At 67.3% G+C, this 24,691-nt stretch overlaps 4 protein-coding genes across 4 annotated transcripts; 2 read left to right on the plus strand and 2 right to left on the minus strand.

Annotated features, from left to right (window-relative positions):
- Nucleotides 1-443: 443 nt before the first annotated feature.
- Nucleotides 444-4,587, minus strand: IDH2 (isocitrate dehydrogenase (NADP(+)) 2). Its single transcript, XM_066559122.1, has 11 exons — nucleotides 4,487-4,587; nucleotides 3,474-3,565; nucleotides 2,939-3,104; nucleotides 2,393-2,553; nucleotides 2,169-2,312; nucleotides 1,930-2,066; nucleotides 1,690-1,841; nucleotides 1,504-1,616; nucleotides 1,322-1,419; nucleotides 1,114-1,206; nucleotides 444-770 (listed from the first exon to the last, which is right to left on the minus strand). The coding sequence occupies exons 1-11, from the start codon at nucleotides 4,575-4,577 to the stop codon at nucleotides 683-685; spliced, it is 1,335 nt and encodes a 444-aa protein (XP_066415219.1). The 5' UTR covers nucleotides 4,578-4,587; the 3' UTR covers nucleotides 444-682.
- A 6,706-nt stretch (nucleotides 4,588-11,293) lies between these two features.
- On the plus strand, nucleotides 11,294-18,110 carry SEMA4B (semaphorin 4B). The gene is made up of 14 exons (XM_066558621.1): nucleotides 11,294-11,399; nucleotides 14,009-14,169; nucleotides 14,405-14,467; nucleotides 14,586-14,684; nucleotides 14,796-14,907; nucleotides 15,130-15,246; nucleotides 15,346-15,503; nucleotides 15,675-15,856; nucleotides 15,942-16,092; nucleotides 16,220-16,430; nucleotides 16,510-16,625; nucleotides 16,766-16,929; nucleotides 17,002-17,096; nucleotides 17,225-18,110. The coding sequence occupies exons 1-14, from the start codon at nucleotides 11,312-11,314 to the stop codon at nucleotides 17,998-18,000; spliced, it is 2,493 nt and encodes an 830-aa protein (XP_066414718.1). The 5' UTR covers nucleotides 11,294-11,311; the 3' UTR covers nucleotides 18,001-18,110.
- A 1,822-nt stretch (nucleotides 18,111-19,932) lies between these two features.
- CIB1 (calcium and integrin binding 1) lies at nucleotides 19,933-22,751 on the minus strand. Its single transcript, XM_066559126.1, has 7 exons — nucleotides 22,657-22,751; nucleotides 22,527-22,561; nucleotides 22,004-22,106; nucleotides 21,472-21,625; nucleotides 21,104-21,222; nucleotides 20,942-21,030; nucleotides 19,933-20,698 (listed from the first exon to the last, which is right to left on the minus strand). The coding sequence occupies exons 1-7, from the start codon at nucleotides 22,705-22,707 to the stop codon at nucleotides 20,677-20,679; spliced, it is 573 nt and encodes a 190-aa protein (XP_066415223.1). The 5' UTR covers nucleotides 22,708-22,751; the 3' UTR covers nucleotides 19,933-20,676.
- An 80-nt stretch (nucleotides 22,752-22,831) lies between these two features.
- GDPGP1 (GDP-D-glucose phosphorylase 1) lies at nucleotides 22,832-23,899 on the plus strand. Its single transcript, XM_066559123.1, has one exon. The coding sequence runs from the start codon at nucleotides 22,832-22,834 to the stop codon at nucleotides 23,888-23,890; it is 1,059 nt and encodes a 352-aa protein (XP_066415220.1). The 3' UTR covers nucleotides 23,891-23,899.
- The last annotated feature ends 792 nt before the right edge of the window (nucleotides 23,900-24,691 follow it).

A 24,691-nucleotide genomic window follows, 5' to 3' on the forward strand; every position in this document is an offset into this window, starting at 1 on the left:
GTGCTGAGTCTGGGACCACTCTTTGGGCTCTTCACCCTCTGCTGCACCCACAGCCTCGTCCCCCAGGAGCACCCAGAGCTGGGTCAGGTCCTGGCGGGCATCTGGACCCAGGGACCAGCCAGGGCACAGGGTCTGGGACACCTGTGCTGACGCAACGCACCCCCTACGCTTTGTGTCAATGGCTGAGCACCATCTGCCCCATCCCCAAAGCCCCGGAGTGGGTCTGGGTGTGGCTCCACTCAGCCGACTACCCCTGCCAGCCTTGGGGCAGGATGGAGATGGCCAGAGCTCCTTCCTGAGCCTGGCAGGGCTGGGGACCCCCATACGCTGCCCTCAGGCCAATGCCAAAATGCTGGAGTGCACGGCCCCCCCAGGCTGGCAAGGCTGAGCTGAGGGCTCTGGCTGCCCCCCGTGCCTGCAGTGTAGAGCAGTGCCAGGTGCTGTGCCATGGCTGGAGAGATATTTAATGGCACCAAACCGTTATGGGGTACATGAATCAGGGCAGGACAGACACACCCCCACACACACCACACCCCACACTCCCCTGCTACAAAGGCTTTAAAAACACTCCTAAGAAAACTTTAGAAAAATTATTCAACTGTTCCTGAGCTGTGCTGGCGAGCTGGGGAGGGCACTGGGCCCCTCCCAACCCCATCCATCCCAGAGATGGAGAGGCTGTCTCCTATTTCTTGCCCAGAGCCTTGTCCAGATTGTTCTTGATGGCATCGAGGAAGTCGGTAGTGTTCACAAAGTGCTCATTCAGCTTCACACTGTGGAGACAGACAGGGATTGGTGGGGGTCCCTGCCCGCCTCCTCCCACAGGCACCACAGCCCTGGCTCCAGGATGTGGCCCCTTTCCAACCCAGTCAGTAGTGAATAGCCATCCCGAGTGCCTGGGGACTGTCCAGAGAGGCCAGCAGCTACCACCTGTGGCCACCGTGCACAGCCACTCCCGGTCACTTTCCTACCCTTGAAGCTGCCCTGCAGGGCCAGCCCGGCCTTGTGGTCACTATGCTGTTCTTGTGGCCACCCTAGAGGGTCACCCCACCCGCACGGTCACCCGTGAAGCCATGCTGCCCTGGTGCCCCCCTTCTGCCCTGAGAGCCACCGTACTTGGCAAGGCCATGGATGCAGCCAGCGAGGTCCTTGGTCATGGTCCCGCTCTCCACGGTGTCCACACACACCTTCTCCAGCGTCTGCGCAAACCTGGGCACGGGTTTGGGGCACAGTTGGCACAGCTGGTGCCACGGGCCCTGCCACGACTGCGACCAGAGCAGCTGCTGCAGTGACCCGCCCCCGGGGATCCCAGCCCCCTGCTCACTTGATGAGTTCGGGGTTGCTGTCCAGCTTGCCGCGGTGCTCCAGGCCGCGTGTCCAGGCGAAGATGCTGGCAATGGGGTTGGTGCTGGTGGGTCGGCCCTGCGCAGAGAGAGGGGTCAGCTGTCTGGTGAGGACACCACGCCGTGGGCAGCCTGGCACAGGCAGCTCACAGGCTCTGCCCACCTTCTGGTGCTCCCGGTAGTGGCGGGTGACAGTGCCGTGGGCGGCCTCGGCCTCAATGGTCTTCCCATCCGGACACACCAGGACAGAGGTCATCAACCCCAGGGAGCCAAACCCTGCGGGGGAACAGGGGTCAGGACAGCTCCCGGGGTGATGATGCAGAGTCCACCACACCCTACCCTCCTCCACCTTGGGCCAGGATGTCTGACTGGACATCCCCGTCGTAGTTCTTGCAGGCCCACACAAAGCCGCCGGAGGATTTCAGCATCTGGGCAACCATGTCGTCGATGAGCCGGTGCTCGTACCAGATCTTCAGCTTGTCAAACTCCGTCTTGTAGTGCCTGGGAGCAGGGGTCAGCCATGCTCACCCCACGGGGGTCTCGCTGCCAGCACCCCCAGGACAGCCCAGACCCCCCCCCAGGTCCATACTTATCAAAGATCTCCTGGAAGATGTCCTTGAAGCGCCCGTCATAGGCCTTGAGGATGGTGTTCTTAGTGCTCAGGTACAGCGGCCACTTCTTCTGGATGGCGTACTGGAAGCAGCTGTGTGCAAAGCCAGAGATGGACTGCAAGGGAAGCACAGAGCCTTGTGGCACCCTGTCCCTCACCTGGCATCCCCCAGGGTGGGAGGCAGGCTGCCCTGAGGGCTCCCTGAGCCCCAGCAGTACCTCGTCCGTGTTGTACATGCCCATGCCCACGCCGCCACCGGGGAAGTTGAACACCTCCCACTCCTTGGAGCCGCTGCCGTCCTTTGGCGTGAAGATCATCTTGAATGTCCCGGATTTGTCCACCACAAAGTCGGTGGCTTTGTACTGTGGGGGCAGGCAGAAGGTCAGGCAGGGCCGGAGGCAGCTGCTGGGCAGCCACAGCTACTGGCCGTGCTCTGGCTCACCTGGTCACCGTGGGCGTGGCGGCCGATGGTGATGGGCTTGGTCCAGCCCGGCACCAGACGGGGAATGTTCTTGCAGATGATGGGCTCCCGGAACACCGTCCCCCCCAGGATGTTTCGGATGGTGCCATTGGGGCTCTTCCACATCTTCTTCAGCTTGAACTCTGTGGGGCATGCAGATGGGACCCCTGAATGACCCCCCAGCCCCCCTGAAGCACATGGCTCCTGCCAGCACCCAGCTCCACTGTGCCCCAGGCCGCTGCCAGACCCTGCTGCAAGGGGAGGGACAGCCAGCATGAGATCCTGGCTGGCACAGGGCAGAGGTCAGTGTGTCCCCAGGCCCATGGGGTCCCCACAGCACCCACGAGCCCCCAGGGTGGGGAGAGGGGCACAGCACTGAGTATGGTGCAGCCCCAACCAACCAGAAACCTGAGCTGGCAGTGGGAAGGCACTGCTGACCCCCAGGGGCACAGACAGGAGGCCCAGCACCCATGGAGCTGCCAGCACCCCCCCACTGCAACAGGAGCTCGGCCCTGTGCCCCTGCCCACCTTCCACCCTGGCTTCATCAGGCGTGATGGTGGCACACTTGACAGCCACGCTGTACTTCTGCGTGGCCAGCGCTGAGTCAATGGTGACCTGGTCATCTGTCTTGTCCCGATGCGGCAGCCCCAGGTCGAAGTACTTTAGCTGGACATCCACGTTGGGCAGGATGAGCTGAGGGGCCAGGAGAGTGTCAGAATGGGGGGACACTGTGGGGTGCCTGGGGAGCAGCACCATGGCATGGCCAGCCCTGGCACCCACCCCGGCCCAGCCTGGCTGCCTGCCCAAGGTGGTTCCCCCTGCCCCAGGTGGTTCTGCTGAGCAGGATGATCCCCCCTGCCTTGAATAGGCCTCTCTGTGTGAGACAGCCCCCGCTGCCCGGAACCGCCTCACTTAAAGGTCGTTCTGGTAGTTGTGCCCATTTTACGACCTGCTTCCTGCAGACAGAGGGACAGAGGCAGGAGGGACAGACAGAGGGCAGCACAGGGATCACCGGTTCCCCGTCCAACCCCCCCAGCTCCACGGGGCACACCCCCCCATCACCTTCTCCTTAATGAAGGCCCAGATGATCCGTGTCATCTCGTCCCCGTCCATCTCCACCACTGGGTTTGCCACCTTGATCCGCTTGTCGGCATCTGGAGAGCAGTGGGGCGTGTGAGGGGTGCACCTCTGGTCCCACAGCTCCACACCCTTGTGTGGGGCCAGGGCATCCTGTGGGGACCACCCAGCTCCGTCCAGCCAGGTGTGGGTGCCACCCTGGCCCAGGGACAGGTACAGGCAAGCCCTGCTGGGGTCTGGGCCCGTTATTGGGGTCACCACTGCTGGAGTGGGGGTCAGAGTGCAAAACCCACCATGTGAGGGGGACAGGGACAGGGACACATTCCTCCCAGAGTGGGATGGGATCCACGTGCAAGCTGGGCTCCAACGCCTCTGGGATCAAGAATGGGACCAGAACCAGGAACAGGTGCAATCCCCTGGGGCCAGATTCAGGCATAAACCGAGGTGCAAATCCCTGTGTGGATGCTGGACCAGGACTAAATCCCTCTGGGTGCCAAATCTGTCTGTGGGTCAGGCTGTTCCACGTGGTACCCAGAGCAGAGGTGACCCTCCCTGAGTGGGACCTGAGCATTGACAGGCAACAAAACTCTGCGTGGCACCAGGACAGGATTTTGCCACCCTCCTGGGCGGTGAAATCCCGCGTTGGTCCGGGACCTTGAGCGACCCCCCCTCCCCCCCCCGGCTCAGACCAGGTACGAGCTGGAGCGCGAAACGCCACGTGGAACCGGGACCAAACTCCCGTGGGACCAAAGTCATCTGTGAAACCCCCGTAGAACCGGGACCAACCGCCCAGGAGCAGACCTAGCTACAAAACCCGGCGTGGGTCGGCAGAGGCCCGCGGACCGTCGGTACGCGCGAGTCCGGATCCCGTTTCAGACACCGCCCCCCTAAAGAATCCGAGCCGCCCCCCCCGTGGGTCCGGAGCGCTCCCCGCCCGCGGCGGGCACAGCCCGGCAGGCCGAGGTGTCCCCCCGTGTCCCCCCGGTGTCCCCACTCACAGTGGCGGCGCTGCCCCGCGGCGGCGGCGGGCGGCGCGCAGCGGGGCAGGCGGCGCAGCGCCGGGGCAGCGCGGAGGTAACGGGCGGCCATGGCGTGGGCGGACACGACGGGGCGGACACCGGGGCGCGGCTCTCTCCGCCCCGGGGCGGGACAGAGCCCCGCTCCCCTCGTGGGGCCCCGCGAGGCTCCGAGGGGCCCGCGGGGGGTCCCGCGGTGGGGTCGGGCCTGTGCCGCGTCCGGCCCCAGCGCCGGAGCACGGGGCGGCCGCGATCCCCAGCACTCCCCGTTCCCAGAGAAGAGATGTTGCATCCCTGGGTACGTCGGGGTTACGGATAAGTGGCCAAACCCCACGTGGAATGGGGACTAAACTCCCCCAGGACCTGATCCGGTTTTAAATCCCCACGTGAAACAGGGAACAAAACCCCCTGGGACCAGACCTAGCTGCAAAACCCTGTCTGGGACCAGAAATGAGATGAAACCTGGGGATCAGACACCGGTTTGAAATCCCTCGTGGAATTGCAAATGGCCCCACCTCCCGGGACCAGATCCATTTGCAAAAACCCTCTTGGAACCGGCATTAGACACCCTCAGGATCAAAAAGCCAGCTGTAAAAACCCTCCTAGAACCGGGACCAAACCCAGCTGCAAATCCCCGTGTGAAACTGGGGGGGGTACATGGGGCTGGGGGCATGCAGACACAGCCTGACCCTACATGGAAGCCGGCGTCCCTGCTCCCGGCTGGGCTGGCGCGTGACTCGGCAGCTGGATCCAGCAGGACAAGGGCAACTGCCACTGTTCCACCAGGGACCTTCACCTCGCCTGGCCCCGCGTGGGGAGGAGGAGGAGGAGGAGGAGGACCACGACGACAACGAGGACAACTACCATGATGACAACGACGACGGGGGTGATGCACACCAGGGGCACCCCAAGAAGGTGCACGGAGTGTGCCAGGGTTGCCAGGAGACTACTGGGACTGGGAATTTGTTGTCCTGCTGTCCCAGCCAAGCCGATGGCTTTTTTTAGCCACATGGGACGGGCAGAGCCTGCTCCGGGAGGAAAAACAGCCCTGTAGCTGGCAGCCCCCGGCGGAGGGGCTGGGGGAGCTGCGGCAGTCCTTGACGTCGGCTGGCTTTAACATTAACCAGAGCAGGAGCCGCGGGCTGCCGGGGGGGCCGGGCTCCGGGGTGTCCGTGCTCCCAGCGCCAGGCCGGGCTGCCGCAGCCCGCCGCCCCGGCCAGCCCTGCTCCGGGGCTGCCCCCGGCTGCCCTGGCCCTGGCCCCGCGGCCGGAGCCGCCCAGTGACCGCAGCGCCGGCAGGACGGGGCCAGGCCAGCGCCGGGACAGTCCCCGCGAGGAGGGCCCGAGGGCGGCCATGTGGCACAGGCCCGGGGCAGGCAGGCCCCACACAGCGGCACCGCCCGTGCATCCCGGGCCGCGGCCCCGCCACCTCCCGCTGCTCCGCTCCAGTGTCCTGCACGGCCACCCTGGGGACACAGAGGGCCGGCAGGGCTGGCTGTGGGGCTGGCACCTCAGGGGGGACAGGTCGTGCAGGTTTGGGGCCCAGCCAGAGCAGGAGAAGGACACGGCATGGGGCTGTGTATGTCCGCCCGTGGCGGGGGCACCGAGGGGCTGACGGGGCCGTGTTCCCTCTTGCTGCCCACAAACACAAGAGCCCTCAGCACCTCCCAGAGCTGCTGGCCCGCGGGCTGGAGTGGGGGCTGTGTCTCCCCTTGGGTGACCATCGGCCTCCTGGGGCTGCCAGCGGGGCCCTGCCTGGGCACTCCTGCCCGGCCAGCACAGGCAGTGTTTCAGTGCCCGTGATCCCAGCAGCTCTGGGTACTGCTGACACCCAGCTGCCAGCCACCAAGTGTGCCACTGTGGGGACACCCACGGCCGTGCTGTCCCTGAACCCCGCAGAGCCACATGTCACTGTGAGGTGCCCAGTCCCATGAATTACCCCAAAACTCCCCGAGCTCGCTACCACCACAAGGATCTCATCATGATGCCTGGGGCCACGTACACAGGCATTAGGTGTCCCCATAGCCACCCCTGCTACCAGGGACCCCCCAGGATGGGCCCCCAGTGAGTGCTGCCCCCAAAACCAGCCTCCCCAGTAGACCCACGGTGCTGGAAGCCACTCAGTGTGCTGGGGCTGAAACACTCAGTGCTGGGCAGGACCCCTTTAGGGCCAGTGCCATCCCAGGAACCGTGGGGGCAGCGACAGCCCCCTGCAGTTCCCGCCCCACAAGTGGGGGTGACTGCCCAGGCGGGAGCAGCCGCCCCAAAGCGGGGGTGACTGCCCAGCAAGGAGCAGCCGTCCCCGGCCCTCGCTGGCCCGGGGCCCCCGGCGCGGCGGCGGGGCCGGGCCGGGGCGGGCCGGGGCGGGGCGGCCCTTTGTTGTGCTGCGGGCGGAGCCCCCCGGAGCCGCCTCCGCACCGCCCCGCACCGCCCCGCACCGCCGGGGGGAACAGCCCAGAGCCGCCCCCGCCGCGCCTCGGAGCCGCCGAGCGGGTGAGCAGCGGGGGGCACCGGGCACGGGATGTGTGTGAGAGCAGCGAGTGTGCAAGAGGCGGGCGTGCCCGCGGGGTGCGTGTGCGAGGGCCGGGCTCGGGCGGGTGCGCGGGCACGGCGCCGTGCAAGGGGACGCGTGTGCACGTGCACGGGGGTCCCCGAGGGACGGGTGCGGGGGACTGGGAGTGCGTGAATGTGAAAATGTGCGGGTGTGTGACTGTGTGTGACTGACTGTGTGTGTGACTGTGTGTGACTGACTGTGTGATTGTGTGACTGTGTGTGAGTGACAGCGTGTGTGCATCGCTGTGTGATTGTGTGTGTGTGACAACGTGCGTGTGCATCGCTGTGTGGCTGTGTATGTGACAATGTGTGAGTGACAATGTGTGTGCATCAGTGTGCGTGCACCTGGGTGTGCCTGTGTGACTGAGCCGGTGGGTGTGCCTGTGTGTGTGCATTTGTAAGTGTGTGTGTCTGTGTGTGTCTGTGTGTGTGTGCTGTGTGTGTGGGGTGCAGGCGCACCAGGCCGTTCCCACAGCCTGTTCCCAGGCCGGTGTTTGCCGCCCAGGGTGTGAACACCCCGTGACCTGTCTGCGTGTGTTTACATGTGCCGGGTGTGCGTGCAGCAGGCCGAGGGTGTGGAGGCACACACACGGTGCTCAGGACGGCGTCACAGCTGCTCACAGGCAGGCGTGTCAGAGCCCGCTCGGGACTGGGCCATGCGTGTGTGCAGCGTGTCCCATGGGTGTGATGTGCCCCGACACCTGCGGGGTGCACATGTGCTGTGTATCCCACACGTGTGGCCACAGCATCTGAGGATCTGCTGGTGCCCAGGCAGCCCCTGGTCTTGGGGTGCAGGGAGGGCTGGGGTCCCATGGGCTTTTGGGTCATCCCTTGAGCCCTAGTGCCTGCTCCAACTGGGCGTGGGGCTGCTTAGGGGGCTGGCACCCCCTCTGACCCCAAGGTGCACCAGGGCAATGGTAGCGAGGGTGCCACAGGACCAAGGGTGCCATGGGGTTGAGGAGACCAGTGCTGGTTTGGGCTCTGCAGAGTCAGGACTGGCTGGGAAGGGGGCACCCATCCCTGACCCGGACCCTCCATTCCCACACTCCAGGGAGCTGACATGCCTGTGCTCCGAGTCCACCACCTTGCTGCCCCTCAGGGCTGCTCACTGGCTGGGTTTCCTGCTGGCTCTTCCCTGCCCTGTGCCAGGGCTGCCCAGCAAGGAGTGGGGGCCCCGTGCAGCACCCCGTGTATCCTGCAGCTCCCCAGGCAGGCAGCGTGGGCAGTGTGGGGTGCGGGCAGGCGCTGGCATTGCAGGGGACAGGTGTACTGTGGGGATACTTTCTTGTCCTCAGAACTGACTCTGCCATCGTGCAGGAGAGATGGGAGCAATGAGACAAGTGTGTGTTGTGGGGCACCCAGTGCCCCGGGTGCAGGTGTGACAGCACCCTGCCAGGGCGAAGGGGATGCTGTGGGGCAGCATAGGGCTGGCTGTGTGTCACCTCCCACACCCCAGCCAGGGGGTCCTGGCAGCAGGGTCTGAGCTCACGGTGGGCCAGAGAGGTGGGGGGCCAGCCCAGCTTGGCCCCGAGGGAGGCCCTTGCCCGGGCAGGGTGTCACAGCCGGTGCACGTGGAATGGGGGATGCCCCGGGGCCCCGTGGGGAGCCCTGTCAGGCTGTCGGAGCTGCCAGGAGCTGTCAGGATGCTGCAGAGCGCTCCAGCTGCGGCCGGGTATCCCCGCTCCAGGGAGACCCGCGGTGTGCGGGCAGCCGGCGCTGAGCAGCTGGGGCTGGAGCATCTGTGGCTGTGCAGGGCCTGCCGCCGCGCACTGCAGGTGTGCATGCGTGCGTGCTCACCCTCCGTGCGTGTGCGTGCTCAGAGCAGGCACTGCCGGCTGCTGTCTGGCAGCTCCCAGCAGCCAGCCAAGCCGGGGGCGAGCGTGTGAGCCCCGCAAGGTGGGGAGAGCCCGGCTGCGTGGGCAGCATGCGAGCCGGGCGCAGGTCCCTGAGCAGGGGCCGTGCTGGGGCAGGCTGCGGGGGCAGCTGGGAGCTCGTGGGCAGCAGCAGCAGCAGCAGCAGCAGTGGTGAGGCACACACAGCCCGTCCCGCTCTCTGCAGGCAGCAGCAGCGCCCAGTTCCATCGCCGCCTTCCCGGGCACCCGCTGCCAGTGGGAGCGGGGTGCGGGCGCTGGCGTGGGAATTCGGTGCAGAAACCGCTGCCCCACCTGCCTGCTGACCCCAGGCCACGGGTTTTGGTGCTGCCCAAACACCCAGAGAGGTTTCCCCATTGCCGGCAGTGGGCAGGGAGGGCGGCACGGCCGCCGCAGCGGTGCGCGCCAATGCCTGCAGCAGGGCGTGGGGCACGCACGGGCCTGCCGGAGTGCAGAGCGGGGCAGGGTGCTGCGGTGCCCCCGGCACTGCCCCGCTGGCAGCTGTGTGGGCAGGACAGGAGATAAATGGGAGTTTGGTGTAAACAGCCCTGGCTGCCAGCAGTGCTGGAGTGCCGCTTAAAGGCACAGGCTCTGGCCTGGTTCTGCTGCCTGCTCCTGCCCTCCCTCCCTGCCTGCTCTGCCCTCCTTTCCCTCCCTGCCTGCCCCTTCCCTTCCCTCCTGCTCCTGCCCTCCCTGCTCACCCCAGAGCAGCTGCCCTCCCTGCAGGGGCTCCCATTCTCCTGCATGCCATCACACCCGGGTGTTGACACAACCTTCCCACTGCCCTGCACAGGTGGCAGCCGGGTCCCTGGAGTCCCCCAGGATGCCGTGAGGTGGCGTGGGGCAGGGACCCATGGCTGCAGGGTGAGTGCCTTCTCCCACCCTGTTCAGAGTGACGTGCTCGGCTGGGTGAGTTGAGTCCCGTCTGTCTGTGCCACTTCCTGGGCAAAAGGTGCTGCTGATAAGGCTGGGGTGATGCTGGGACTGTCCCAGGCCTGGGAAGGAACAGCAGGAGCAGCAGGAACAGGAAGGGAGCAAAGTCGATTTGGGGCAGAAGGGCAGCCCAGAGCCCCAGCACTGGACATCAGATATGACTTGAGTGGGCACCATCTGGCAGTGCCAGGCAGGCAGAGTGTGGGAGTGTGGGCACGGCTGTCCCGGGAGTGCGGGCACAGGCATCCACGGAGTGTGGGCACAGTTGTCTTGGGTGTGGGGAGCATTTCTCCTGGGCAGGGGGCTCCAAGTGAGTCCCACCATTGCAATCCTGGGCTGTTACTGACCAAGAAGGACATGGGAAGCTCTGCCCCACATCCCACACTGGGAGGGCAGTGCTGGGTACCCTGGCCCCAGTGTGCTGCCTGGGGAATCCTCGGACCCCATCCCTCTGTCCCCCTGTCCCCGTTGCCATGGCGATGTAAGGAGTTGTCATTAATAACAGTTGCGTGGGCGCTGCTGGCCGGGTGGGCAGTGCTCTGAGGGCTCTGTGAGCCCTCCCCACGCCCCAGCCAGGGACAGGGACAGAGCCCCCCGAGGGCCAGGCAGAGATCGTGCCCAGCCCTGCCTGCTCGGCGGGACCCCTGGCACGGGCACAGGGGCTGGCAGGGCTGTGTCGCCTGTGCCGAGTGCTACCTGTGGGGACACCGGTGCCGGCCAGGTGTGCCCGTGGTGGGGCTGGCTCAGGCACCCCGTGGTACCCCATGGCTCCCTAGGGAGGGAGGGAGCGCTGGGCTGTGCCGAGCATAGCTCCCAGCCCCAGCAGTGTGGCGTGGGGCACAGCTGAGGGGCATGGGGCGGCTCTGGTAGCAGCCATGGGGCCGAGCTGTCCCAGGACAGCGGGACACTCCTGGGACAGCTTTTCCGGGGACAGCAAGATACGCTCCCCGCCAGCCCCCCTGCACCCCCCCCCCGGGATCCCGGCCCCACCGGCTTTCCCTGCCGCGGGGGTGCAGGAGGTCGCGGGGAGTCCCTGGCTGGCGCTAGCGCCGGGGACAAAGCCCCGTTCCCTCCGGACCGTGGCGGCCGCAGGGCGGGGGCTGGGGCCGGGTCCCGCTGGGGCGGCGTGGGGGCGGTACCGGCGGGGATCCGCCCGCCTCCTCTTCCGAGCGGCCCACCCCGCCCGGGGCACCGGCGGGCCGGGGGCTGAGCGGGTCGGTGCGCCCGGGAACGGCTGGGTACGGCTCGGGAATGGGTCAGGAGGGCTCGGGCGGGGCCGGTTCGGTCCGGCCGGGCGGGGCTCGGCCGTGGCTGTACGCCCGGTGCCGCGGGGCGAAGCGGGGCGGGGCCTGGCCGTGCCGTGCCGAGCCGCTGAGCCCCTTCTCTCCCCGCAGGTCTGCAGCGCCCGGGCGGCTTCGCGGCCGCGGCGGAGCCCCGCGGCTCGGTCCGGGATGGCGGCGCGGCCGGTGCTGCCGGTCCTGGCGGCGCTGCTGCTCTCGGCGGCTCCGGAGCCTGTCCCGCGGGTCAGCCTGCCCTACGGTGAGTGTCCGCTGCCCTTCGGTGGGTGAGGGTCCGCCGGCACCGGGGAGGGGAGCCAGCCCCCGCCGAGGGCTCCGGCTGGCGTCTCCCCCGAGGCGGCGGAGCGTCCCGCGTCCCCCCGGGCTCTGAACGCCGCGTGGGAACGCCGTGTGACAGCCCCTCCAGCTCCCCGGGACACGGGGAGCCCTCCGTCAGCGGGACACGGAGCAGGGCTGGGGCAGAGCCCGGGGATGCTGCGGGGTGTGGGATCACACAGCCCCCGTGCAGACCCGCTCCGGGGGTGGGTGTGCCGGGGCCGCCCGGGATCACTTGTGCCCCGTACCAGACGGGGCGGGCTGAGCCGGCCGGGGCACTCTGCTCAGTGTGTCCCTGGGGTGGGGAACGCGCCACAGCCCCTTCTGTGCCGTGCTCTGCTCCGGACAGCTCCGAGCCCCTCTGCAGGCACTTGTCAGCTGCGTGGCCCGAGTGCTGGGGGCTGCACTGGGCAGGGGCCAGGCAGGACATCCGGGAGGGTGCTAGGCCAGGCAGAACTGTAACAAGTGGGGCGCCTGTTTGCAGCCCCCTCCTGCCTTGCAGAGCCCCCAGCAGCTGGCACGGGCTGGGCGAGCCGTGGGGCACGCTGTGCTCGGGCTCACTCTGGCAGCTGTGCCGTGCGGGGGAGCCACCCACGGCTGTGCTGCCAGAAGGTGGCTGGATCCAGCTGCTGCCGGCCAGCAAAGCCCATCCCGTCCTGCGCTGGGAGGGTGCCGTGGTTTGGGCAGCTGCGAGCGCTCCCTGGCTCAGCGTGCTGCAGCTCACTGGTGTAGATGTGGCCCCACCACATGCTCCCATGACCGCTGGCCGCGGCCGTGGTGGCTCCAGCAGATGTGGGACCTGCTGAGCTGGACAGGAGGCTGGGACACAGTGAGACAACCAGCTCGGCATCGTGCCACGCTGTGCTGTGCCGTGTTGAGCCACGCTGCCTGGCCCTGCCTGCACAGACCGGTTCTGCCCTGTGCTCTGCACACCTGTGGGAGTTGTGGGGCTGCAGCCACGGGCAGTGCCCGGGGATCCCGGCCTGGACCCCAGCGAGGCGGGGGAGCTGGGCGGGGAGCACGGGCCGGTGGCCGGTGTGTGTCCGGTGGTGGCTCCCAAGGTGCTGGCCACGTGGGGCTGCGGTCGGTGGGAGGGAGGAGCTGGGAGCTGCTCCCCTGGGAGCACTGGATGTGCCTGCAGCAGGTTTGTCTGGAAGAAGCAGGTCTTGTCCTGACAGGTCCCTGGCAGCCACACCAGCAGCTAGCTCCCGTGTCGGCACAGCTCTGCAAGGCACAGGGGCCCCGTTGCCCCTCCGCTGCCGTGCCCACCACGGGTGGCATCACCCCGCCACTAGGGTGCAGGGCCCCTCACAGGAGGATGCCCTGGGGCATCAGCTTCCTCCTCTCTGCACCGCTGTGGAGAGCTGGGCTGGTGCTGGGGCCAGCTGAGCCCCCCGGAATGGGGGAGATGCTGCTCCATCTAGGGGCACCTGGGGTTTGTGGAGCAATGGGAGGTGAGAGCCACGGGGTGCTCCCCACAGCACCATTGCCCCACAGCTCCTCGATCCCTCACAGTGGCTCTCACCAGGCAGGGCCTGGCAGGAGCTCTGGGTTTGTTGTCCTAGTGGGGCTCTGGGAGCAGGCAGGGGGTTGGGGGAGGTCAGGGAGTCCCCAGAGGGTCAGGGAGTTGGCAGCATGAGTCAGCCCGACATGTCCCGCTCACACAGCCAGGCCCATCTGATTCAGAGCGGCGCTAGGAGAGGAAGGGCTTCCGGGGCCAGGCCACCCACGCGGGACAGGACGGCATGGGGCGGGACAGGACGGGCGCCCCCTGACTCAGCATGGACTCAGCACGGCCACTGGCCCGTGCCCGGCACAGGCTGAGCCCCGCGGGGCAGTGTGGGCAGCACGGGGCTGAGTCCCACATCCAGCACGGGATGAGCCCTGCACCCAGTACGGGGCTGAGCCCTGCAGGACAGTGTGGGCAGCACGGGGCTGAGCCCCGCACCCAGCACAGGCTGAGCCCCGCACCCAGCACGGGCTGAGCCCTACGCCCAACACAGGGCTGAGCCCAGCACCCAGCACGGGCTGAGCCCTGTGGGGCAGTGTGGGAAGCACGGGGCTGAGCCCTACGCCCAACACAGGGCTGAGCTCTGCACCCAGCACGGGCTGAGCCCTGTGTTTTGCAGAGGCTGAGCCTGTGAGCTGGGGCATGAGGATACTCCCAGCACTCATCTCTCCCTGCCGTGAGGCTGGGGTCCCTGTGGGCCTGGGCTGGGCTGAGCCTCCCATGCTGCAGGGCTGAGCTCCAGGGCTGGACATGGCTGGGCAGCTACCCCAGTGCTAGGCAGGGCTGTTGTGGCATCCTCAGGGCCAGGAGGTGGCTGAGCCTCGCGGTGGCCTCGGGCACTAGCACGGCCCTGCACAGTTCACTGCGGTGTGTCTGGCAGTGTGGGCAGAGCTGGATCTGGCCCTGGCTGCTCCGGGTGGGTGGCATGGCCGAGGTGCTGGGCAGAGGAGCCAGGAGCAGCCATGGTACAGGGTCCTGGGGTGAGGTGCCAGCACGAGGCTGATGCCTGTCACTCTGCCCCACAGACTCGGCCGAGAGGGTGGTGCGGCGCTTTGAGGCACCTGGGGTGTCCAACTACACGGCCCTGCTGCTGAGCCCGGACGGTGGGACCCTCTACCTGGGGGCACGAGAGCTGCTCCTCACCCTCAACACCAGCAACTTTCAGCCCAGCTCCCCAGTTCGTAGGGTGAGCCCAGGGATGGGCTGGGTGGCCCTTGGGGAGGGAGGGGGCACCCAGCTGGAGTGCAGGGGATCCCCACCAGCATTTGGGTCCATGTGAGCCATCGTGCGTTCAGGAGCTACTGTGCCAGAGCAGGATGATTGAGGTGGGGAGGATATGGTTGCTATGAGCAAGCCCAAGGAGAGTGTGGGTTGACCAGCCAGGGATGGGGGCACTCCCAGTGACTGTCCCTTCTCCACAGCTGCTGTGGAGTGCAGATGAGGAGAAGAAGAGGCAGTGTGTGTTCAAGGGCAAGGACCCCCAGGTGAGCCCCATTGCCAGCAGGCACTGGGGGCAGCGGTGGGTGTGGGCAGTGCCCTGTGCAGGGTGGGTGTGGGTGACAGCTGAGCCAAGGGCTGAGCTGGGTCCTCTGACCCCCACAGAGGGACTGTCACAACTACATCAAGCTGCTGCTGCAGCTGAACAGCACCCACCTGTACACCTGTGGGACCTGCGCCTTCAGCCCAGCCTGCGCCTACATCGTGAGTACAGGAACAGGGTTCCCTGCAGGACACCCGTGCTGCCAGGGCCCTGCAGTGGGGTCCTTGGCACTGGGACGAGTGCTGCTGGCTGACAGCCTCCTCCTGTTGCAGAACGTGCAGCACTTCAGCCTGGAGCGGGATGCGTCGGGGAAGGTGGTGCTGGAGGACGGGAAGGGACGCTGCCCCTTTGACCCTGAGTACCGCTCCACAGCTGTCATGGTCGGTAAGGCACGACGCCCTGGGACCCTCGCCCTTCCTCCCTGTGCCCCCCTGCAGCCCTCACCCTCCCTGCAGCCCCCTGGGACCTTTGCCCTCCTCCCTGTGCCTCCTGTCCCTGCGTCTGCCTGGCCAAGCTGTGCCAAGGCCAGGCTATCTCAGCCCCAGCGGGACACAGGGCCGTGCTGGTGGCACGTGGCGGGTCCCAGCAGGAACTTGTCTTTGGCAGATGGTGAGCTCTACGCCGGGACTGTCAGCAACTTCCAGGGCAACGAGCCGACCATCTCCCGCAGCCAGGAGAGCCGCATCGCCCTCAAGACCGAGAACTCCCTCAACTGGCTGCAAGGTGAGAGCTGGGGCTGGCATGGCTGCTCGGGGTCCCTCTCCCCTGCAGTGTGGGAGGCAAGGGCTGGGGCCAGAGTGCTGAGGGTGCTTGTACCCCCAGACCCAGCGTTTGTGGGCTCAGCCTACCTGCGGGAGAGCCTCCCTGCCGGCAACCCTGAGGGTGACGACGACAAGGTCTACTTCTTCTTCAGCGAGACTGGGAAAGAGTTTGACTATTTTGAGAACACCATCGTCTCCCGCATCGCACGTGTGTGCAAGGTGGGCATAAGGCAGCAGGGGCATGTGGGGCTGTGCCTGGGGCTGCTGGGGTGGGGGGATGTGGGGCCATCCTGCATATCTCCACCCCCTGGTGCCTGGACCCCCCATTCTCTCAGCACGTTGGGTGCCCCGCGGCCGCAGCATCGCCCCCTGACCCACTGTGCCACGCAGGGGGACCAGGGCGGGGAGCGTGTGCTGCAGCGGCGCTGGACAACCTTCCTGAAGGCACAGCTGCTCTGCTCACACCCTGAGGATGGGTTCCCCTTCAACGTGCTGCAGGACATCTTTGTGCTCACCCCGGGTGAGCTGCGCTGGAGGGAGACGCTCTTCTACGGTGTCTTCACCTCGCAGTGGTGAGTGGTGGGGACCCAGGGCAGCACGGGGGGTTTGGCAGAGCCAGGCACTGATCTTGCTGTGGGCTCTGCCTGTCCTCACCAGGAACAAGGGCGGGCTGGGCAGCTCGGCCGTCTGCGCCTTCCCCATGCGCAGCGTGCAGCGCGCCTTCGGCGGGCTCTACAAGGAGGTGAACCGCGAGACGCAGCAGTGGTACACGGACACCAGCCCTGTGCCAGAGCCCCGGCCAGGCATGGTAGGTGGCCCCTTGGCACCTGCCCGAGCGCAGCACTGCCCTGTTGCTCTCCTGGTCCCAAGGGCTGCCACAGCACGGTACCCAGCCACTTCCCCAAGCCCTTCCGAGCCCCTTCCTTTCCCTGCAGTGCATCACCAGCCACACGCGGCACCTGAAGATCAATTCATCGCTGCAGATGCCAGATCGGGTGCTGAACTTTATCAAGGACCATTTCCTGATGGACAGCCCGGTGCGCAGCCAGCCGCTGCTGCTGCAGAGCCAGCGGCGCTACCAGCAGATCGGCGTGCACCGCGCGCCCGGCCTGCACGGCACCTACGACGTCCTCTTCCTGGGCACGGGTGGGTGCAGGCGGGCTGTGCGGGGCAGGCTGTGTGCCCTGCACCCTGGCCCTGCTCAACACAGCCCCTCTGTTTGCAGATGACGGGCGGCTGCACAAGGCCGTGCGGGTGAACCACGGCGTGCACATCATTGAGGAGATCCGCCTCTTCCCTGATGGGCAGCCCATTCTCCAGCTGCTGCTGGACCAGCACCAGGCAGGAGCCGGGGCGAGGGGGGCACTGGGGGCTCAGCCTGCTTGGGGCAGGTCCTGATTGTGGGATGGGGGACAGAGACCTGGAAAGGCAGGGGCGTGCAGGAGCCCACCCCACTGACCCCAGCGTGTCCCCTCCCGCAGGGCCTTGTGTACGCAGCCACCTACACAGCAGTGGCCCAGGTGCCCTTTGCCAACTGCAGCCTGTACCGCAGCTGTGGGGAATGTGTGCTGGCACGGGACCCCTTCTGCGCCTGGAGCCAGGGTGCCTGTCGCAGGCTCACCCCACATCCCCTGGCACACCCACAGTAAGTGCTGCACCCTCTGCCATCCCCTCCACCCCAGGGCACCCCACTGCCCTGCCCGCCCTCTGTTCCCAGGCTCTGGGCACAGGACATTGAGGATGCCGACACGGAGCGGCTCTGCCAGCCGGCCAACGCCTCCCAGCCCCGTCCCCGCATCCTCCTGTCCCCAGGTGAGCTCCCGCTGGTGCTGCTGTGAGTGCGTGTCCCGGGGGATTCCCCAGACTCCTGCTCCACCATTAGCAGCCCCTGCCCATGGCTGGGGTCCCCTCGCTGATGTTCCCATGGGTTCTGTCTGCAGCCTCAGGCTCACCGTGCCAGCAGATCCAGCTCCCTCCCAATGCAGTGCGGCCGCTGCCGTGCCGGCTGCTCTCCAACCTGGCCTCGCGGAGCTGGCTGCACAACGGGGCTCCTGTCAACGCCTCCTACCTGGTGCTGCCCGACGGGGCCCTCATTCTGGTGGGCAGCCCGGAGCGTGCAGGCACCTACGAGTGCTGGTCGCTGGAGGAGGGCTTCCGCAAGCTGATGGCCAGCTACTGCGTGGGCGTGCAAGAGCCAGCCCTCGGGCCAGCAGACCCTGGCAGGAAGGTGGCTGCTGGCCGTGACGCCCTGGAGACGGTCAGCACATCACGGAGCACCTCAGCGGTGGGCAGCGCTGCAGCACGGCTGGACGGCAAGACCTACTGGACCGAGTTCCTGGTGATGTGTGTGCTCTTTGCCGCCGCCGTCCTTGTGCTGGCCTTCTTCGTGCTGCACCGGCACCGTGACGGCATGAAGGCCTTGCTGGAGCCCAGCGATCCCAGCAGGCACCAGAAGCCGCCCCGCAAGCCAGTGGAGAGCCTGCCCCTGAATGGCAGCAGCCTGCCCAGCACGGCTCCTGAGCACAAGGGCTACCAGGCCCTGCAGGACAACTACATTGTCAGTACCCCCGTGCATGAGCCCCCAGGACCCCCACGCACCTTCTCTGAGTCAGAGAAGAGGCCTCTCCACGTCCGTGACAGCTTTGTGGAGGTGTCTCCTGCCTGCCAAAGACCCCGGGTGCGCCTGGGCTCCGAGATCCAGGACTCGGTGGTGTGACGGGGACGAGAGCCGAGCCCTCACTCACCACTGCCTCTGCTCTGCTGAGCCTCACTGGACCATGCACCACTGCCAGGGTCCGTGTTGTCTGTGTGTGCATGCCCAGAGCCTGGCACTCACTCTCTGCGGCAGCGCCCACCAGCCAGTGGGGCCTAGAGCCTGGCGGGCTCCCTGGCATCACCTCGGTACTTGTGGATGTGAGGGGTGCCTGATGCCCTCCAGGGCCCTGCAGGACGGCTCCAGCCCGGCGTCCCTGCTGCAGGGATGGACACGGCTCCTGGCTCAGGCTGCTGGTGCCAGGCCCTGACTCCCTCTATGCAGAGGGCAGGAGGGGGCGGCTGCAGACCCCTCGTGCCCCAACTCACTGTGACGTCCCGCTGGGGACCCAGGGCCACGCGTGCGGCTGGGCAGCGCCAGCCCCGCGGCACGTGCTGTGTGTCTGTGCTTGGTTCGTTTTTAATATGTGGAAAATGTGAATTGTGTCCGGGGAAGGGGAGCTGGGAACAGCTTTCCCTGCGCTGGGTGGGCAGGAACACCCCCCACGGCCCCACGTGCGTGTGTGGAAACGTCTCTTGTTTTTATATAAAGTCCTTCAGACACGTGTGTGCGGCAGGGCTCAGTGCCTTCCTAGGCCAGAACCATCCCAGCTGGCCCCGTGGAGAGCAGCCACATCTGGCTCTCACTGCAGTCAGAGGCAGATCTGCCCACGCCTCCAGAGGGGGCAGAGGGCTGTGCTGGCCATCAGCTCTGTGGAGTCCCCTCCTCATGTGCTTGGCTGAGCACTGGGCCAGGGCACGCGGGGCCCTGCAGGGACAGTGGCGGTGTCCCTGTGACCTGCTGGCAGCCCTGGGCTGTCCTGGGGCTGTGCCTGAGGCCCGTGCCGTGGCAGTGTGGGGCAGGGAGGCCCTGTGGTGGGGGAGTGCAGAGCGATGGGGTGATGCCATCCTGGCACCATGAGAAACAGGAGAGAGCAGAGGTGACCAGGAGTAAGAAAATTTGGGGCCTGGGGCTGGGAGGAAGGCAGCCCCCAGCAGGAGAGAGGCTGTGACAGCTCCCTTCCCAGGACCACAGTGTTGTGCTGCATGTGGGACCCACTGCCCACGCAGGGAGCATCAGGTCCTTGTCCCCACCCCACCCTGCTCTGGGCTGGCCCTGCACACCTCGCCAGCAGGACCTGACTCCGTGGTGGCTGAGGGCGAGGCCTGGGATTGCAGCCAGTGCTGGTTTTGAGCCCTCACACAACTGGGAAGCACCGGCAGTGCCAGCACCGGGCTGGGGGAAGTGGTGAGCTCCACAGAGATGGCGTGTCCAGGCAGGATTCCCCCGAGGGACCAGCACTGCCTTGCTTGCTCCCAGCTGGACCTGTGCACTGAACTTCCTGCACAGCCTGTTCTGGGACATCAAAAAAGCCACTGGAGGCGTTGGCTGGTGAGCTGCCAAGAGACACAGCCCTGGGGCTGTAGGGGCACGGGCAGATACTGTCAGCACCGTGGGGCAGCGAGCTGGAAGGGCTGGCAGTGCCAGGAGCAGGAGCCACCGTGTGAGAAACAGCCACGCCAGAGCCCCGAGAGCCATCAGCTGCTTTGCCCCAGTACGGGGCTCTGCGGGGCCAGCCGGACCCACAGCAGTCCTGGCAGGGCAGAGAGGATCCTGAGCAAGGACAAAGGACCGTGCTGCTCTGCTGCCCACAGTGACAGTGCCACTCGCTGCCCAGGGCTCCCCTCAGTGCCCCAGCCTGAGCACTGAGCACAGAAGGACCCCAGTGTGGAGGGGGGAGGGAAGGAGGTGGCCCTGGAAGGGCTGTGGTGGAGCAGGACGTGGAGCCGTCCCCTGCAGTGGCGGCTGGCGGCAGGCAGAGAGGGCTGGCAGGAGCCCATGTCCCCAACACCCTGGTGGCACCCGTCCCGCAGCCAGACAAAGGCAGCAAAGAGCAAGGGTGAAACCAGAGCCCTTTAATTGTGTCCTCACAGGGACTGGGGGAGGAAGAGGCCAGGGCAGCAGAGCAGCTGCTGTGCTGGAGCCAGAAGAGGGCAAAGACAGAATGGGAGGAGGAGGAGGAGGAGGAGGAGTGCAGGCTCTGAGCACAGCCGTGGGGGGACAGCTCTGCTCTGGGGAGGCACCTGTACAGTGACTCCTGGGTGACTGCTCAGAGAAAGCACCCCCATTTAGGCTATTGCTTGTGGAAAATGATCCACTTTTTGGTTATTGCTCAGAGGACCACGCTCAGTTATTGCTCAGAGAAATGGATCCACGTGGCAGCAGGCAGGCCCCCAGAAATACAGCAGAGGCAGAAGAGGCTGGCAGGGGAGGCAGCTCCCTGCCTGCTGCTGGAAGGCACAAGGTAGGAATTGGTCCTGAGGGCAGAGAGGGGCTGTGCTGGTGCAGAGTGGCCCCAGGCAGGAGCAGAGCTGCCCTTGGAATGCATAGGGATTCAAATTCTAATGCTAAGACAGCAGAAGGGCCGCAGGAGAGGCAGATTCCTGGGACTCCCTGCTGCCAAGCAGGCACCTGAGAGGGGAGCAGGAGGGTTCCTGCCCAAGGCATTGCAGCACAGCCGGGCCACTGAGGGGCCAGATCTGTGCTCCCTGAAAGAGGAAATGGCTGAGCCCACAGAGAGCTGCAGGAACTGGAGCAGTGCTGGAGGAGCTGGAGGAGTGCTGCTGGACAGCCAGAGGCTCACAGGACAATCTTGAAGGAGCTGCAAGAGATATGACAGGATCTGCACCTGCTTGCTAGGTGACACAAAGGCTTTACAAGCACCCGGCGCTGCAGGGACCAGAATCCCCGTGTGGGAGAGGCTCTGCAGAGCCAGCAGGGGATGCAGAGCTCTCTGCCATTACAGCACACTTGGCACAGGGCAGCCCTGCCCTCCTGCACCACAGCTCTGCCCCAGTGCAAGCTGAGCAATGATGAACCCCAGCCAGGCTCTGGGGACCCCCACCTGGCGAAGTCGGGGGAGCGGGAGACAACGTGCTGGAACTCGGCAAGGTTGATGGTGCCGTCCTTGTCGATGTCGGACTCCTCCAGGATCTGTGGGGAAGGGGAGCAGTGAGCTCTGTGCCTGGGGCTCTGCAGTGCCCGTGCCCTGGCTGGGAGCCCTCACATTTTGGATGAGCTGGTCCATCTCTGCGCTGCTCAGCCGGGACCCCTCGCCTTGCCCTGTCAGGCAGTTCACCAGTTGCTCCAGGTCCTTCCTGTCCAGAATCCCATCATTATCAAAGTCTGTGGGGACAGACAAGGTAGGTTTTGGGAGGCCCACAGTGACCCCAGGGGGTCACAGACACCAGCACTGCGCCCCTCCGTGCACCTCACCATGCCAAACCAGCTGTTCTCACAGGGAGTTCCTAAAGCCACCATCCCCATGGGTGCTCCAAGGGCACTTCCAGCCCTCCTGAACATCAATTCATCACCCTGCTCCCGCTTCCTCAAGGTGCAGCGGTCCCAGAACACAGCACCTGTCCCCAGCCTTACCAAAGATGCGGAAGGCATAGTAGGATTTGATGTCAGAGGTGGCAGAATCGCTGAAGACACTCAGCATATCAAGGAAGTCTTCAAAGGACATGCTGCCATCCTCGGTCTCTGAGGTTGAGAACACGTGGCAGATGCGCTGCTGGAAGGGGTTTGCCTGTGGACACAGGAATGGCTCAGGCAGGGCTGGGCCCTGCTGGCCCCATCAGGAACACCTTGGCTGTGGCTGCAGGTAAGCAGGTGCCCCGCTCTGCCACTGCTCCATCACCCACAGCATGGTGATGTCTGTCCTGCGCGCCTCCCGGGGTGCAGCCCCGTGCAGCAGGGATAAGCAGGGTCCCCTGTGGCACAGCAGGAACCCCCAGGATCCTGCACAGCAGGGACCCTTGGGATCCTCCATGGCACAGCAGGGATCCCTGGGATCGTCAGTTGCTCGGTGAGGACAGGGAAGCTCGCTATTGGCACAGCGAGGCCGTGCTGGGTGCACGGGCCCTAACCCGGAGCAGCAGTGTCCCATGTGTGCCAGGCACCATACCCGCAGCTCAGGCAGCGTCAGGATCTGGCTCTTGGGGACCTGCACCGAGCAGGCGTTCTCCCTCTCCTCCTTTGGCAGCAGTTCACTGAACCTCTTGTAGGCACTTTAGGAGGCAAGAAAGAGAGCGGCTCTGTGGTCCGAGCAGGTGGCAGCACCATGGTGCCCATCCGGCACCGGCCGCGCTCCCCGGGGCGGGCTGGCCCGTTCCCACCGCTCCTGCCGGCTCTGCCGGGCCGGGCTCCCACCCTGCTCCCGGGGCAGGGAGAGGGGCCGGTCCGGCTGCTGCCCACCCGGCTCCGGGACTGCCGGAGGGTCACCGGGACGGCCCCAGCCCCAGCCCCGGGTCAGGGCGTCACCGGCAGCACCCGCGGACCTTGGCCCCGTCACAGCCGGCTCGTAGGGAGTACCACCGGCACCGCCCGGCTCAGCGGGGCGGAACGGGAGCTCTCCGTGCCCCGCGGCAGAGGCTGAAGCCCTGCGGGACCGGGCTGGCAGGCGGGGGGGCACTCACGGCGGTACTTACAGCAAGATCTCCTGCTTGCTCAGGAACGTCAGCTCCTGCGGGGACAGCACGGCTCAGCACCGGCACCGGGGCCCGAGGCAGGGCACCCCAGCGGGGCCCTGCAGCCGGCCCTGTGCCCCGGTGCCGGTACCTGGTACTCGCTCAGTAAGTCCCGCGGGATCAGACTGGCCGAGCCGCCCATGGCGCCGCTTCCCTGCGCCTTCTCCGCCCGCCGCCGCTGCCCGCCCCGGGCGGGGCAAACGCGCACGTACCGCCGGCCCCGCCCGCCCGGCACAAGGCGAGCTGCCGGCCCCGCCACCGCGGAGATGGCGGCCACGGCGGGAGGGGAGCCGGGCGAACCGAGCCCCGAGGAGTTCGTGTACAGCGAGGAGGACTTCGTGCTGCAGGCAGCCGGCTGGGGCGACCCGGGCTCCGCGCCCTCCCGGTTCGACCGGGTGCTGCTGGCGGGCTGGAGCGACCGTATGGAGCGGGGACTGTTCCGGTACCGGCTGGGAGCGCTGCCCACCCGCGTCCTGCCCGGCGCCGTGCGCCTCGTGGCGCAGCTGAACGAGCAGCGCAGCGCGGAGCGCCGCCCGCCGCAGCCCGTCCGCAGCCTCCGCGACCCCTTCGACCCCGCCGCCTTCAACTTCACCCGGCTGCGCCCCGCCGAGCTGCTGTTCCGCCTGCGCCGCGCCGGCGGCCCGGAGCCGCTGCTGGTGGCGATCAACGCCAGCCCGCTGGAGCGGGGACACGTGCTGCTGCTGCCGGAGCCGGCGCGGCGGCTGCCGCAGGCGCTGACGGCCCCGGCGCTGCGCGGGGCGCTGGAGGCGGCGCTGCTCAGCGCCCACCCCGGCTTCCGCGTGGGCTTCAACGGGCTGGGCGGCGGCGCCTCGGTGAACCACCTGCACCTGCACGGGCTCTACCTGGACCGCCCGCTGCCGCTGGAGGAGGCGCCGGCCGAGCCGCTGGGGCCGCGCCTGGCGCTGCTCCGCGCCGGACCGGCCCCCGCCTTCCTCTTCTTCGCCGCCGGCCCCACGGCGCTAGAGCCGGTGTCGCGGGCCGTGTGCCGGGCGGCCGAGCACCTGGGCGCTGCCGGGCTGGCCTGCAACGTGCTGGCCACGCGGGGCGACCCGCCGGCGGGGCCCGGGGGCGGCCGCGGGCTGCGGGTGCTGCTGTGGGCGCGCCGGCCGCTCTTCGGCCCCAAGGCGGGCGAGCCCTTCGCCGTGGCGTTGTGCGAGCTGGCGGGGCTGCTGCCGCTGCCCGCCGAGCCGCTCTACCGGGACATCACCGAGGAGCAGGCCCTGAGCGCCATCCGCCAGCACCTGCTGCCCGAGCCCGAACTGCTGCATCTGGGCGGGGAGCTGGCGCGGCTGCTGGAGCGGTGATGGCACGGACAGCGGCCGGAGCGCTGAGCCGGTGGCACGGACAGCAGCCGGAGCGCTGAACCGGAGGCACGAGCAGCGGCCGAAGCGCTGAACCGGAGGCACGGGCGGTGGCCGGGGCGCTGAACCGGGGGTACGGACCGCGGCCGGAGCGCTGAGCCGGTAGCACGGACAGCGGCCGGAGCGCTGAACCGGGGGAACGGACAGCGGCTGGGCCGCTGCAGAGCTGAGCGCACCGGGACCGACAGGGGGCGCTGCGGGTGGAGGACACGGAAGTGGCTGTCACGTGGCCGCGCGAGGCCGCTCTGGCCGCATGCCCGGCTCTATGGTGCGGTCGCCATGGGAACGCGGCGGAGCCGGGAGCGGTGTGATGGCGGCGGCGGGCGGCGGCGGCCGGGGCAGCGTGGGCCCGGGCCCGGCCCCGGAAACCCCTCCGAGTGAGGAGGCGCCCATCGCCGCAGCCCCCCGGTACCGTCCCGCTGCTCCCGCCGGACCCGAGGCGCGGAGGAAGCGCAGGCGAGTGCGGGACCGCAGCCCCCGGCAGGGTCCGGCTGGAGCCCGTCCGGCCGCTCCCAGCGGCGCCTCCCGCTGCCTCACTCGCGCTCGGTCCCGGCCCCAGCCCAGCCGTGGCACAGTGCCCAGGCGGTGCCCGGCGCTCCCCAGCCCCCGGGGGCCGGTGCGGGGTCCCGCTGACCCAAAATAAATAGTGTTCCCTGGAAGTGCCGGGAGGATCCCCTGTGTGACACAGTCGGGCACGGCTCCGTGCCCAGGAGCAGCCAGCCCGCCTCCTTAGGGCTGTAGCGA

The sequence above is a fragment of the Molothrus aeneus genome, chromosome 13 (assembly GCF_037042795.1).
Source record: "Molothrus aeneus isolate 106 chromosome 13, BPBGC_Maene_1.0, whole genome shotgun sequence".
Lineage (NCBI taxonomy): Eukaryota > Metazoa > Chordata > Aves > Passeriformes > Icteridae > Molothrus > Molothrus aeneus.